The 13,440-nt window shown below is 38.2% G+C and overlaps 2 protein-coding genes across 4 annotated transcripts in view; both read right to left on the bottom strand.

The window, feature by feature from the left end:
* LOC102219717 (histone-lysine N-methyltransferase ASH1L-like) overlaps nucleotides 1-4,150 on the bottom strand; it is a 36,076-nt gene extending 31,926 nt beyond the window's left edge. The window contains exons 1-2 of one of the 3 annotated variants that reach the window (XM_023345244.1): nucleotides 4,001-4,150; nucleotides 2,950-3,070 (exon numbers count right to left, since the gene is read on the bottom strand). The gene's annotated coding sequence lies outside the window, so the exon portion shown is untranslated. The remainder of the gene's footprint in view (nucleotides 1-2,949; nucleotides 3,071-4,000) is intronic. The other 2 variants (XM_023345242.1, XM_023345243.1) reach the window with 2 other exon arrangements.
* Nucleotides 4,151-5,590: 1,440 nt separating this feature from the next.
* Nucleotides 5,591-13,439, bottom strand: LOC102219466 (E3 ubiquitin-protein ligase RNF115-like). Its single transcript, XM_005796511.2, has 9 exons — nucleotides 13,215-13,439; nucleotides 11,310-11,368; nucleotides 9,777-9,837; nucleotides 9,501-9,691; nucleotides 8,069-8,137; nucleotides 7,883-7,961; nucleotides 7,654-7,747; nucleotides 6,564-6,679; nucleotides 5,591-6,424 (listed from the first exon to the last, which is right to left on the bottom strand). The coding sequence occupies exons 1-9, from the start codon at nucleotides 13,287-13,289 to the stop codon at nucleotides 6,302-6,304; spliced, it is 867 nt and encodes a 288-aa protein (XP_005796568.1). The 5' UTR covers nucleotides 13,290-13,439; the 3' UTR covers nucleotides 5,591-6,301.
* Nucleotide 13,440: the final 1 nt, after the last annotated feature.

The following is a 13,440-nucleotide window of genomic DNA, read 5'->3' on the forward strand; positions in this document are numbered from 1 at the left end:
GCTTTCTTTTTGGTGTTTACTCCAATTTTCGCTTTTTGCTTCAAAACTTCACACCCCCTCTAGTTACACATACCACAGTCAACTCACACCTCCCTATTTCTTTAATACTCAATCAATCTGTTCACCCTTGTGGTGCGTTCTTTTTTAATGCCCCCTTTGTGCGATTTCGCAAACTTGGAAAACACTAGTCACAGCACACAAACTATACATGGTTTTGAAACTTTAATGAAAAACACATTCCCTCCCAATCACCCACTCGACTGACGCTGTTGCTTGCAACCTCCTTAAACACGGAGACAAATACGTTTTACATTCTTGCACACTAAAACATTTGCACTGATGAGAGACCTGCATCCAACGTCTGACTGAACTTCTTTCACTTTTTTTGGTGCCCCCACAAAGTAATGCATAATTATGAACTGATAATAATAAATAGATATGATTTTTTTTTCTTTTTACAAATAAAAATCTGAAAAGTGTGGTGTGCATTTGCATTCAGTGGCCCCACGTCCATCAGCCCGTATTTTGCTTCAGCCATCTTCCACCAAACTTTGACCACTCTTACTAAAGCTGCTGAAGAAAATTCCCACAGAAAGATATTGAAGCTACCAACTTTTACGGTGAAGATGAGGTGTTCAGACTTTTGTACGATATTAGTTTTTTGCTACGCACTTAATGGATCTTTGAATTGGATGTTGTACTATTTTAAGCTAGCTTGAATAAAATATAACAGAGTAGAATGGAATAGTTTATTGTCATTTTATAACGGCAAGTCTTGATGCAAATACAACAAAATTACGAAGACTACATCCAAATGTGGTCCTAATATTAGGTAACTGGTATACAGTAAAGCCTCAAAGGGGGCAATAGTGTGCTGGTTTGTCAAAAACTACTCAGTTACTTGTACAAGTTACTTTTCACCAGGAAATCAAAACAGTTCTTGTATGTTTGCTATCCCTGAGAAATTAATAATAATGATATGTTTTTAAAAACCAGCAGGTCTGACCTAGTTGTATTTCTTAAAAACAAACATTACTGTTTGTCATTTTCTGTTTGTGATCTGGCACACTGTTTACATTATGTGCTTTGTGTTTGCTGTCACCCTTCGAATGACATAATTAAACAATAGAGACAATAGACTGGATATATAAATTAGGCCTTATTAACTTTCTTCAGTAATTACTTTCTTCTTGCCTCTCTTCCCTAAATTCTAACTTTGGATGATAAACTTTCTTCCTGTTGACAAACTCTACTGCCTGAGCTGTGGAGCTCCTCCAGAGTCACCATGAGCCTCTTGGCTGCTTCTCTGGATAAAACGTCTCTCCGTGTCAGTTTAGGTGGACGGCCATGTCTTGGTAGGTTTACAAAACTAAGTTTCTGTCACAGAGAATGAGAAGCGTGATCCATGAGATGGTCAAATGGGATAGTTTTATAACTTTCAACGGCAATTTAAAAACATTTGTTTTTCCAGGATTTGCTCAGGGGCTTTAGAATGAAGCAGGCTGGACAGAAATTAACACCACACCTTCCAGATTTTTGCTGGTTTAAAAAATAAACATAGAAATAAAAACCATAGTTTATCTCATTAAGTACACTACAGTTGTGGTTGTAACAGGAAAAAAAGTGGAAAAGTTCAAAGGGTAAGAATACTTAAGGGCACTGTATGTAAAAAGGCAACTTTAGGGCCTAACTCAAAAATCAAGCGCCCAAATGCAAGAGAGCCAGATCATTTCTCTCACCTTTCAACGGCTAAGACAAGTCAGTCATTGGTACTTTTGGTGTTAGTAATGCCACCAGAATGATCCTTTGTCTAATCTCAGATCAGTAATCTCCAACCCCTAAAGTCTGTCATTTTCAAGTTGAGCATGAAGGTACTTTAGCTTTTGCGCAAGACTACAAAACAGTCATTTCATTATCGGTTACTCTAGAGATCTGTGCAACGACAACACCGCTACTTTTAGGATATCAGTCAGCTTGTCAACTGTTTGCTTCGTTCTTTTACAGCCGAGACTTAAAAGTGCAAAAAAACGGTATGTAAAGTGAGAACAAACAATCTGAATAACAGGGGAGTCATAATAAATATCAGACCAACAACCGAATAAAACGACAGAGCATGGAGGAACGTAGTAAACAACTTCCCGCGCCCCCTCCCATTTCTTTCCTCTCACCCTCCCCGCCTTTCACTCTCTCCTCGCTTTTGCACACGTTGTTCATAACTGCTGATTTCCCTGTGGCCAGAGCAATAGTATCCAACCCACCCACTCACCAACCTCCACCCTCCACCACATCATTCACATGAGGGGCTGGCGTCTGCCCTGTCATTTCCACCAGGGCTTTTTACTCCATCGGTATTTGCACAGACTGAGCCGCTCAGAGGGAGGAACCAGCCAAATTCCTTTAGTACTACCTTCACTGTGCATCGCCTAACAATGGAGCAGGGCTATATAACCAGAACGGAGCGTGACCCTTACGAGAACAGAAGCAGCTGTGATGTTTTAAACCCGAAGCTGCATTGTAGTAGGGTTTAAATAAAAGGCATTGGAGATGACAGGTGTCAGTCAGAGCTGAAACATGCAGGCATGCTCTGCACCAATGCTTTGCTGTGTGAAACGAGGGGCATATTTTATGTGTATTCTGATTTATTAAGTACATTATGTAAAAAAACAAATAGCAAATAACATAATCTGCATTCAGTTTACTGTACAATCAACACAGACCCTCCTGGAATTAGCTCTTCAGCAGCTACTGGCCGTTCAGTCATGCTAATATTTCTGAGGAAATCCATGTCCAGACAAATGAGATGTTGATTGAATTAAGATGAGAAATGACTTAGAATAGATTTAATCGTGCTTAGAAATTAACATGATGCAAACTGTGCCTCGGCTACACACACAAAACAAGAGCAGGCAGCATTATTTTTCAACTGATCGCATCTTTGAAAACACTCACCTCTGAAAAATTGTCGAGAAACAGCGTTCACATCATTTGGCTCTGTGTCCTGTCCTCATGTACGCATCAACGTGGTGGCCACATTTTATTATTGTTATTATGATGATTTAGCTTCCAACTGCTGGAAATAGTGGAACCAAAAACACAATCAGATCTGGAAATTGAGATTGCTGCGTACATATACAAATCTAAGCAAAGCGCCTGCAGCTATGAAAGATTTTAAAAATAAAAAGGCACAAAGAAATCCCCGTGGATACACAAAAGTTCGCGATTTTGTGCCAAGAGCGGTTCAAAACATAAAAGTTACGAAGGTGGATTTTGAGTGCCAACATGTAAAGCATCCTCTCAAAAACGAGTTTAAATACTTCCAATTATAGCTGGCAGAACATTAAAAACACACGGGGGTGAATTGGTCAATTTGAGATTAATGTAACTCCTACATTAATAAATGTGTTCGTTTATTGTGGAGCAAACTGCCAGCTAACGCTCGTCCAATAATAGACAGTCCTTATGTATCAATGCCACTGGCAGTTGCTAACTAGCTATCAATCAGAAGCCAGTTTAATAGCGATTTTAGCTAATTTCACCCAGCAACAACAGCAACCTACGCTCTATTTAGGCTAGAAACGAGCAGCAAACGCCTACAGCTTTAAGACAATTTGCGGTGACCGAAACTAAATGTCACAACTCGGGGATAAGTGATGTCCATAATCTTGCATCTCCGTCACATTCTCGTAGTCACTCGTGTTACTACATCTCAGCTACGGCGGCTAACGTTGCAGTAGCTACACTGGAGCTACAACCACGGGGGGAAAATGTCCAAATTCGGTTTCAAATACGCACTTATAATTACTTCGACTCCGAATAGCAATTTTAAAAATTGTAGGTTATATTCCAGTGGTGAAAAAAAACCCAGCAGATGCAGAGCCGTGTAAGGTTATTAAAAAAAAAAACTGTCAACAAAATGGCGGCTGCGTTGAATCAACAGAAACCCGAAATGGGTCTCCCTGTAATTTCTCCCTCCGTAGCGGGTAAAACCGTTTTCCCTTACAGCGACTGGTGACGGTAATATCTCCAGAGGTGCTCTGAGATCCACAACGACTCTCCGTTAGCTGGGCCTGGATGTGTCAGCGCGGGCCTCTCTCGTTAATCGGGCCTCCATGTCTGCTCAGCTCCGTATCGCTACTGTGTGTGTACAACACGGGCATTCTGAGTCCCACACGGGAGGGAGGGAGGGAGGAGGAGAGGAGAGGAGTGGAAATGTCTGTTGTGAGCGGTTCCTGCGGTCCTTGGTCATTGAAAAAAATATATATTTGTACCGTTTTTATGCAGCCGTGAAGAGTTGTTTTGTGGGTTAGTTCAGGGTGTGTTCGCTGGTATGCAGCAGTCAAGTGTCAGACTTTCGGAACCGCCTAGGTTAGCCACCACAGAGGGTCAACATAACGTTACAGTATATTAACAGCACAGACATAGGACGTGAACGCAGCACAAAAGCCTTTAAATAAACGGATTGTACACTGTAAAAACGAATAGATTGGTCTAACATAAAAAGTGATGGGGCTTATTTTATTTGTCCCCAGAAGCTGGAGTTTTTGAGCTCAAATTCAGAAAAATAAACGGTGACAGTGCCTCATTAGGAATTCAAAACTTCTCAACTAAAAGGTGGTAACATATGCAAAAGGGCCTCTAAAAAAACGTATTCTGACTATTTTTGATTCTCTTCTCAGATTTCCTCTTTAATATTCAAATTCTAACTTTAAAAAAAGTCAGAATTCTGATATTTTGAGATTAAAATAAGAATTCAGAGAAAACAGAATTCTGCGATAATACAATAATATTATATAATGTGTATTAACTGCAAAGGGAAACAAAAAAATGTCACTTTCTCATACATCTATGTAATTAATAACAAATTAATTAATTCTATTATGAATGTATACTCACTGTGTAGCAAGTGCTACTTGTTCCAACACCATTGGACAATTTCCATTTTAACATTAATCAAAAATAGATTATCACAGTGAGGAAAAGTGTTTTTAAAAAGTTTTGGTGCATTTTGTAATGCGTTGGTGGCAAACACAGTTAATCCTACCACATGTGAGCAGGCTGAAGCAAATACTTTGGTTGCACAAGTTGAAATATGGACTAATAGAATATAATATAAAAATATGGGGTGTTAGAATGCAAGAAAACAGCCCGATTTTCTAATTATTTTTGTTGTTAACGTGAAATCGAGCTATTTTTGGCAACAAACAAGAAAATTGCTTGCATTTCAGGGTGTTTTTACAACAGCCCTTTTTAGTTTGCTTTAATGGAACCCAGGTCTCAGTTCGGTTGAAGTAACTCTGGTGCGGTTTGAATGCGTATGTGGATGCAAGCGGGCCAGAGATTGCTCTAAAAGCAGGAAGTGGACTATAGCGCAGGGCATTCTGGGTAAAGAACCAAAATAAATGTTTTTTTTGCCAGAGATAAAAGAGAAATCCTACAAAAAGCTAAAATATGGCGCTACTACAAAAAAAAAAAGACAATTTTATGCATTTATTACTGGAAGTAAATTCTTGCAAAACATCATTCTGTTTGTAAAGCATCTATATAATAATATGACTTTCTTGTATTTAATTAAATTACAAAAACATGTTTATGTTTGGATGATTTTTTTTATCTTTTGTATACTGCAAACTGTTACATAAGATTATATTAGGGTTATTTATATTCTTTCATTCATCATGCATTTGCCATAAAATGTTAAACAGTTTCTATTGGCCAGTATGAAATTATTATAATTATTTTTGTACCAAATCAGCCCCAAAATACAGAAGGATTCAGTTATATGTTCAGCCAGTGGCACATCCTCACTGACCACTGAACAGACTGGAACACCTGCTTGTGTTTATCACATTATAAAACACAAGTATGTACAAAGAGCGGAGGTCACAGGGTTAAGCTTTAATAGCTGCTTTAACTTGGTTAAAGGTCAACAAAATCCTGAAACTGTCTTACCAAGACAATATTGTAAAAGTGTTTCCCCATAACTCTGTAAGAGCCCATCATTTTGACAGCCACTAGCAGCGCAGTGGTTATTAGTTCGTCACATCAAAGTCAGTCATTCAGAAAACTGCCTCAGCGATAGCAGCGCAGTGAGAAGAGCACACCCGCTCAGGATGTTGTCAAGCAAACTCCTGGGTGCTTCTTGGGAGCTGTGGCATAAAATAGCATTTTCCTTAGAGTAGAAAACATGAAGGTCCTTCACGGAGATGCATGAATGACGTGAAGGCTTAAGCTGCAGTCAGAGCTGTGGTGCATGTAATGTCTTTTATTTAAAAGCGGCTGATCCAACACGAAGAGTCGTTGCTCAAATCGCCTCCCTCTCTTGTTGCTCTTGCCTGTCAGAGAGCTCGTCTTGGGGCTGCGACGTGGGCGGGAGGTTGTTGTCGACGCCATCGAGACTTTTGCGGCACACTGGGCAGGTGTCATGCTAGAAGAGGAGAGAAAACCTTTTGATCACTGCACATGAATTTGTGATGAGGCACAAGTGGAAAATTTCTGCATCCAGATTAGTGTTTCATCAAGAAATCCTGTTGATAGTTTGCAAGCATGCCAGTTTTTATCCTTACCAGTTCCAACCAAGGTACTATGCAGCCACTGTGGAAGTAATGGAGGCAGGGAAGCTTCCTGACAGATTCGGCAAGCGAATACTCCTCCCTACAAACTGGACATTCTAGTCGACAGTCTGAAAAAAAGAGAAAAATATTAGTACAGGCATGTTTGTTACCCTAAGCCCTTTAAAGGGAACCTACTATGCAAAATTTACATTTTGCATGTTTTTTGTACTTCCATTTGAGTCTCAACTGCTTCTAAAAGCAGTTGAGACTAAAACTGCTTTTTTAGTCTTTTAGTCTAAAAGCTTTTAGTAAAAAGCTTTTAGAAGCTTTTACAGCAGCTTCTAAAAGCTGCTGTAAAAAAAAAACAAAAAAAAAAAACGTCCAGCCATTTTGTGGCAATAAGTTAATGCTTATTTTTAAAAAGGTTTTATTGGCTCTACGGGCAGAAAAGTGGGTAATAACAGAAGGGGGAAGACATGGGGCAAGGGTCTCCAGGCCAGGAATCAAACCTGCAACAGTCGCGTTGCAGGACTAAAGCCTCCATATATGGTTTGTGCTTAACCTCTGCGCCACCACAGCACTCCTACGTTAATGTTTTTTAGTTTCTGGAAAACGAGGCATTTCAAAAACTTCCCAATTGTTGAGTCACACTGCACTGTTACCTAGCAAACCCAGGGGAACTCCAGCACATTTGGTGAGCTGGTTTTACCTCTGTATGTGTTGTACAATATTTTCACATGCGAGTGTAAATGTTGAGTTAGCGGCGTGGTCAACAGCAGCTTATTTGAATATAAAGTGACAAGAGGTCCTAAAACAACTCATTCTGAAAGGAGCTCAGAAAGACAGAACTGAACAAACAGAAATCTCATCATCTAGGAATGATTTTGTGCAAAAGATGTAACAAACATCTTGTTGCTTCCTTGAACCTATTGTTCAAGGAAGCAATAGGTCACCTTACAGAAAGGCAACATAGACTAGAAAAGTGTGATGAATGACTGAAAATGGGAAATACAGAAGGAAATTACTTCTATCATGAAACAAAGCTTTGTTTAAAAAGCCATAAGGCCAAAAGTACATCCGCATGCAATGCTAAAATTCCCACCTATCTGTTCTTGAGAGACGCAAACTCTGGGCAACAATGAGATCATCTCCTCTTTAGCCGGCGGTGGACCCGTGCTCTCCAGCTGCTCTAATAACTGGATGAGAGGAAGTACATCATATGATACAATAAATAATATCTAAACTACTTTGGTGCTTCACATAAGGAGTTGTGTGTGTCTAGATTTGCATATCGCGGCACTTCAGTGGTCAGTAACTTTACTGTTACTGACCTCTGTGACGACCGAGTCGAGGCCTCCCTGTCCCCACACATAATCTCCCGGGTTTGAGTACAGCTGCATCATGCTTGATCTAAGAGGCAAAGCAAGAGAGTGGACGTGTTTCACACGACGTCAGAGTGAAATCAAAAGCAACTGATGTGAATCAAAACTAGTAATGAAAAAGAAAAGCATGCTCACAGGACAGTTGGAGTAGAAGAAGAGTTTCCGCTGGTGGCTAACAGGTCAGACAAGACCTGCAGCATGAGCCTTTTGAGTGAGAGCAAAACCAAGCAATAAAACGTCTGACTTAGAAAACTTTCACTTGATTTTAAGCTGCTTCAAATCAACATGATAAATATTATAAAATAATATAAGAAATTCTTGTAATATTTTAGTAACTTTACAATAAACATTACAAGTTCTAGAGGTTTTCTAAAACTAGTTTTCACTTATTTTCTCCTTTCAAAAATTCTTCATACTACTTTCAGTCATTCACACAGTAAGAAGTTGAATGTTTAAAGTCAAAAGTATTGACTGAAACAGAAGATGGCCGTCACAAAAGCGGAAACAGAAATAAAAATCATCTTTCTCAGTGGGGAGGCGCTAAGAAAGCCCCATATATATATGGTAAATTAAAAGTATTAACATTTGAAAATGTTCATCCAGTTTGAACTAAACAGTGCCCCCTGCAGGCACAAAAACCAAAACTTACAACTCTCCATTGTTGTGAAACTAGAAACAATATAGAACTGGTCAACTTCTCAAGTAGTAAAAAACTGGTCAAAAACTAAGGAGCATTCATTTATTGGTATATTTACTGGTGCATATTAGATGCCACCAGCAGCGGAAAACATGTGAATTGTGAGCAGATTCCTGTATTGTTGTGGTGTGGAGTGCATTGGCTCGCATCTTCATCACCACAACTTCTAATGAGGCTTTTAACACAAAGAAATAAAAACTTTTCAACACAATATTATTCTCCAGATAAGAGCCAAATCTTATCATCTGTTTTGTGGACGTTCAATACAAATATGTGTCCTATGAAACCCAAAGGAATAGTACAGGAAAGTCATGTTTTAAGAAAGGGGAACAAACATTAAAACTTCAGCTTACATTTTCAGCTAGAAGTTGTTTTAGGAAGCCACTTGCTTCTGCAAAAATACACTAGACAGAATGAAATTCTCATGAAAGGTTAAAAATTACAGATTTTCACTGAGCTGCCTCAGACATTTAAAACAGGGATTCATGAAAATGATGCTGGACAGAGATTCTTGAGCACTGGAGAAGGGCATGAGAATTGGGACACATTTTTTATGCTGGTCACAAGGAACAAAAATATGTCCTTTATGATGTTTAGGTTGTTTTTTTGCAGGTTTTGTGTTGTGCATGCATGCAACACTGATTTCTCCTTTGGGTTTAGAAACCCTTTCACGAGTTAAGAGGTTTAACTAAAGAAACTACCTAAATATTTAACAGACCAATAGCTATTGGTCTGTTGGTTTATTTAGTTAGACCAATAGCAATAAGAATATGTCCAAAAAACTTTTAAAAACTTCAGAAAACCTGGACAAATATTGACCCAGGAAACCAAACACAATACCTTGTATCACTGAAGTGTCTACAAACATACCCGGGTACAGCGGGAATTTGCTCAGGCCTGGAAGACTCGTCCTGCTCAGCGTTAAAAGGCAAGTCCTGTTCCTGCAACTCTGTAACGACCGGGGACGCTGGAGATACCTGCTGGTGGTCCTCTGGACGGGACTCGGAGGAGGGCGGGTGGGACAGCAGGGCGGAGCGCTCCATGAACACCAGCTGCCATATCTTGCAAAGGGAGACCAGAGAAAATTGTCACACAAAGGCTGAGGCACAAAGGAGTCATTGTTACGATGCAATTACTTTCACGTACGTCTGGCAACTGCAAGTTTGACTCTGCATTTGTTACTGACGGCGCACTATCCTGCAGGAAACTTCACAAAAAAAAACAAGAAAAAGAAAAAAATTAGGAGAGCATCTTTCTCTTAAAAGATTGCAGGAGGATTTACTTTCTGCAGTGGAAGGAATTTGGGGGATTCTGACCAAATTCAGCACCTAATTTTCCTCTTACTAAAGGCCCCAGGGTGCCCTGACTGGTGAGCTAAAAGTTCAGAAGTTGGAGCCTTAAAAGTTCCTTCTCTGTTTCAGGATAAATCAAACTATCCATTAAAAAGCATGATGTGAATGTCTTTTTCAATGATGTACTAAAATAAAGGAAGAGGAAGCTTGGATATGTAATCTGGAAACAATAGTAGGTGCTGAATATCTTTAACTGCTCAGAGATGGAGCTACTCAATGAGCAAAATAGGATCCAGTATGATGACTATCTTTTTAATGAAAATGTCTGTTAAAAAGAAACAAAAAATAATTAATTCTAAATAATATTTTTGGGGAACCCTGCAAAATTTAATTGTTATTTGCTTTTTGCTGAAAGAGCTACATTTAATACATTTCAATTAATTCGTTAATTTATTTGAAAACTTTCACGTTATGAAAGCAAGACTAGATGGAAGTTCAAAATAAACCCTGAAACTTTAGAAAGACTACGTCTGCGCATTATGTTTTTTTGAGTGCTGGAATGATCAAACAATAATCAACTTTCATGTTAAAAACAAGAACGAAGCTTTGCTCTTGTTGCAGATTTTAATATTTCTAATATTTTACATACAGGCTCAAATGCACTCTCACTAAGAGTAACCGTTTTTGCAGTCGCCAATAAGCTCCCAGCATATTTCTGACTGACAAGAACTGCTTTGAAACAAAGTCCATGAATTTATAAAGCTTTTAAGTTTGGGGCCATTTCAGAAAATTAATTTTGAGCCAACTTTCATGTAGGTTCATTGTCCTGTTGGAAAACAACATTGTGTCCAACTTTCCACAAGCAAGTAGATAGAATTAGATGAACGAGACCCACATCATAATACTGCCTCTTCTTTGCTCAACAGTTAGTACATTGTTCTAATGTTTGAAAAACTCATCTAATCTCTTCCAAAGATTTTTTTTTTGTCTTTTTTTGGCAAAACTGCTCAATGCTTGCTTTATCTGTCAATAAGGATAAATCAAAACTTCTACATCCGGTTCTTGTTTTGGAAATAAATTGAAGCTGTTTGTTGTACAAACATTTCAGCCTGGGAAAAGTTTGGTTTAAATGCATGAATAAAATATCCAAATTACTTAAGTAAAGACTTGATGTAACCTCTGACTAGAACGATATGCAGATATAGTTTATCATTGTTCAACTATTCAGAGAACCTTAGAAGACTGGAGGTTTTCCTGACCATAAGGCAGAAGTTTTCACATGATTTAATATCAAATATCTTCAGTAATGCATGGCTTCACAAGACAAACTGCCAACTACATCGTCAAAACTGAGAGAAAAATGTAATACTGAGCATTTAGTTTTTACCTGGAGTCTTCTGTTACCTCCTCGATGAAGTCGGACTCACATGTGGGGCAGACCAAATCCTGAAGGAAGACAAGTTCATCTTCAGAAATCTCCCCATCTCATTTCCATTTTCAATGCCTCTGGGTTTTTAATCATCTGCTGTATCTGCTGAGGTTTATTCCCGCAATTGTTTCTTCCTAGAAAAATGCTGGATCTGGCTGCAGGGGTTTGATCTGATTTACGCTCCGGATTATTAGCAATGTTGTAAACAAAGCAGTTGCTTGTTATTCTCATTTACCACAAGTTGCGCTCTGAGACAATACTGAATCAAATCGCTGTTAAATGTCAAATAATTTGGATTTTTTATGACCTTTAACTATCTTCAGACAACTTTATTCAGTAAATATTTGGACAAATGTGACAGCACAATCTAAGATATAAATAAATTAAAGTAATAGCAGAGAAATTTTAAAATAACATACCAAAAGGCAAAACAACAGCAGAAAATGTCCCTAGAATTTTAAATCAACATTTTTAATATTTAACTGCCAGACTAAACACATGAATTGAATTTCAATCCACAGTCAATGCTTCATGTCTCAGTTACATCATTTATCAGTTTTAATTGTATTTTCTTTTATATGAAAAGTTTATATTTGCAGATTTATATAGTTACACTGCAAATTCTTTTTTCAAAATCCTTTCTAGCGTTTGAAATTGATTTTTCCTGTCATATTAGAACTGAATACACAAGGCAACCCAAATGATTTAGGACAGCAAATGAAAGACCAAAAAAGTTATGTAAGAAATTGATTAGTCTTCTCATTCCTTATGTTTTCTCTTTTTATATTTTACAAATAATTTCCAACGGCACATTAATGCCAAAAAATAAAATAGCCCAACCCTATCCTGCATCAACTCTTTAATTTTACTGCATAAATTATTTTTGTCTCAGTTTCTCCAGAGATTTTAATCTCTGAAAAGACTACAGATTTTATGGCGGAAATGTTCAGTACACAAAAATCCGCTTAAGAAAAACTTGTCTGAAAATCTGCAGAACAGCTGACATTGCCTTCTGTTGAAATACATAAAATATGGCAGAAAAATAAAGGTGCGTGCAGATGTCTAATAGTGGTCGAAAGCTTGGTGAAGTTAATCAAATGGACTAAATACACTTGACTTTCAATATCTTTGTTCAGGTTAAATTTGGACTACATATATAGGCTAAAAATACCTACAATTTTCATTTATATATATATATATATACTAAATAAAGACAATGACTGGGTGACCTGAAATAGCAGGAGGCGCTATTAAAAAAAACCTACTGTATTACCTCTGCAGTGAGAAGACTTGGGGAGAATAAGCTCGTTAAACATACATGATACAACGGCTTGCCATACTTTGTTTTTCTATGTTCGCTTCTCCTAGAAAAATTCCAGAGGAACAGTTTTTATCTAAACCTTCAGAAAAATCAGATTGGACCACGGGGTTCCGGTGTTGTGTGGTATGAATTATCAGTGGTGTGTGTGTGTGTGTGTGTGTGTGCGTGTGCGTGTGTGTGCTGCTAGCAGTGTGCACGCCCACAGCACTCCCTTCGCGTTTGACACGCAGCTGACAGCAGACAACTGGACACAGAGCAGAAGCGCTTCTAAATATGGCAAAGTGAATTACCAGATTTTACTCGCACCATCTAATTTCAGAGTTTCATGCCACTACGCGCACAAGACCTACCTCCAAGTATCTATTAAAGGCTGTTTATTTAAGAGATTTCACTTTATTATAATTCTGAGGTGAATTATAAGGGATTAAAAGTGCATTTTGTTTAAAAGGAAGCAGACAGTAAATCTGTAAATCTTAAATTAAGAGATTAATGACAATAGTAACGCTATATATATATATATATGTATGTATAAAAAGACCCACCGGCAGTTGGGGCTCCGTCTGTTTCTTGCAGAAGTGGCAGTAAAACCGGTGTTGTGTGTCCGCAGCCTCCGCCATGTTTACAGTGAGGAACTGTCTTTGACGTTACTCTCTCAGCCCCTCCACTCAAAAAGTAAAATAGCACAAAGTATCAGCACAGTTCGGAAAGCCACAAAGAAATATAAAAGAGCAAGTAAATCGGAAACAAGTAAAAAAAAAAAAAAAAAAA

The sequence above is a fragment of the Xiphophorus maculatus genome, chromosome 13 (assembly GCF_002775205.1).
Source record: "Xiphophorus maculatus strain JP 163 A chromosome 13, X_maculatus-5.0-male, whole genome shotgun sequence".
NCBI lineage: Eukaryota > Metazoa > Chordata > Actinopteri > Cyprinodontiformes > Poeciliidae > Xiphophorus > Xiphophorus maculatus.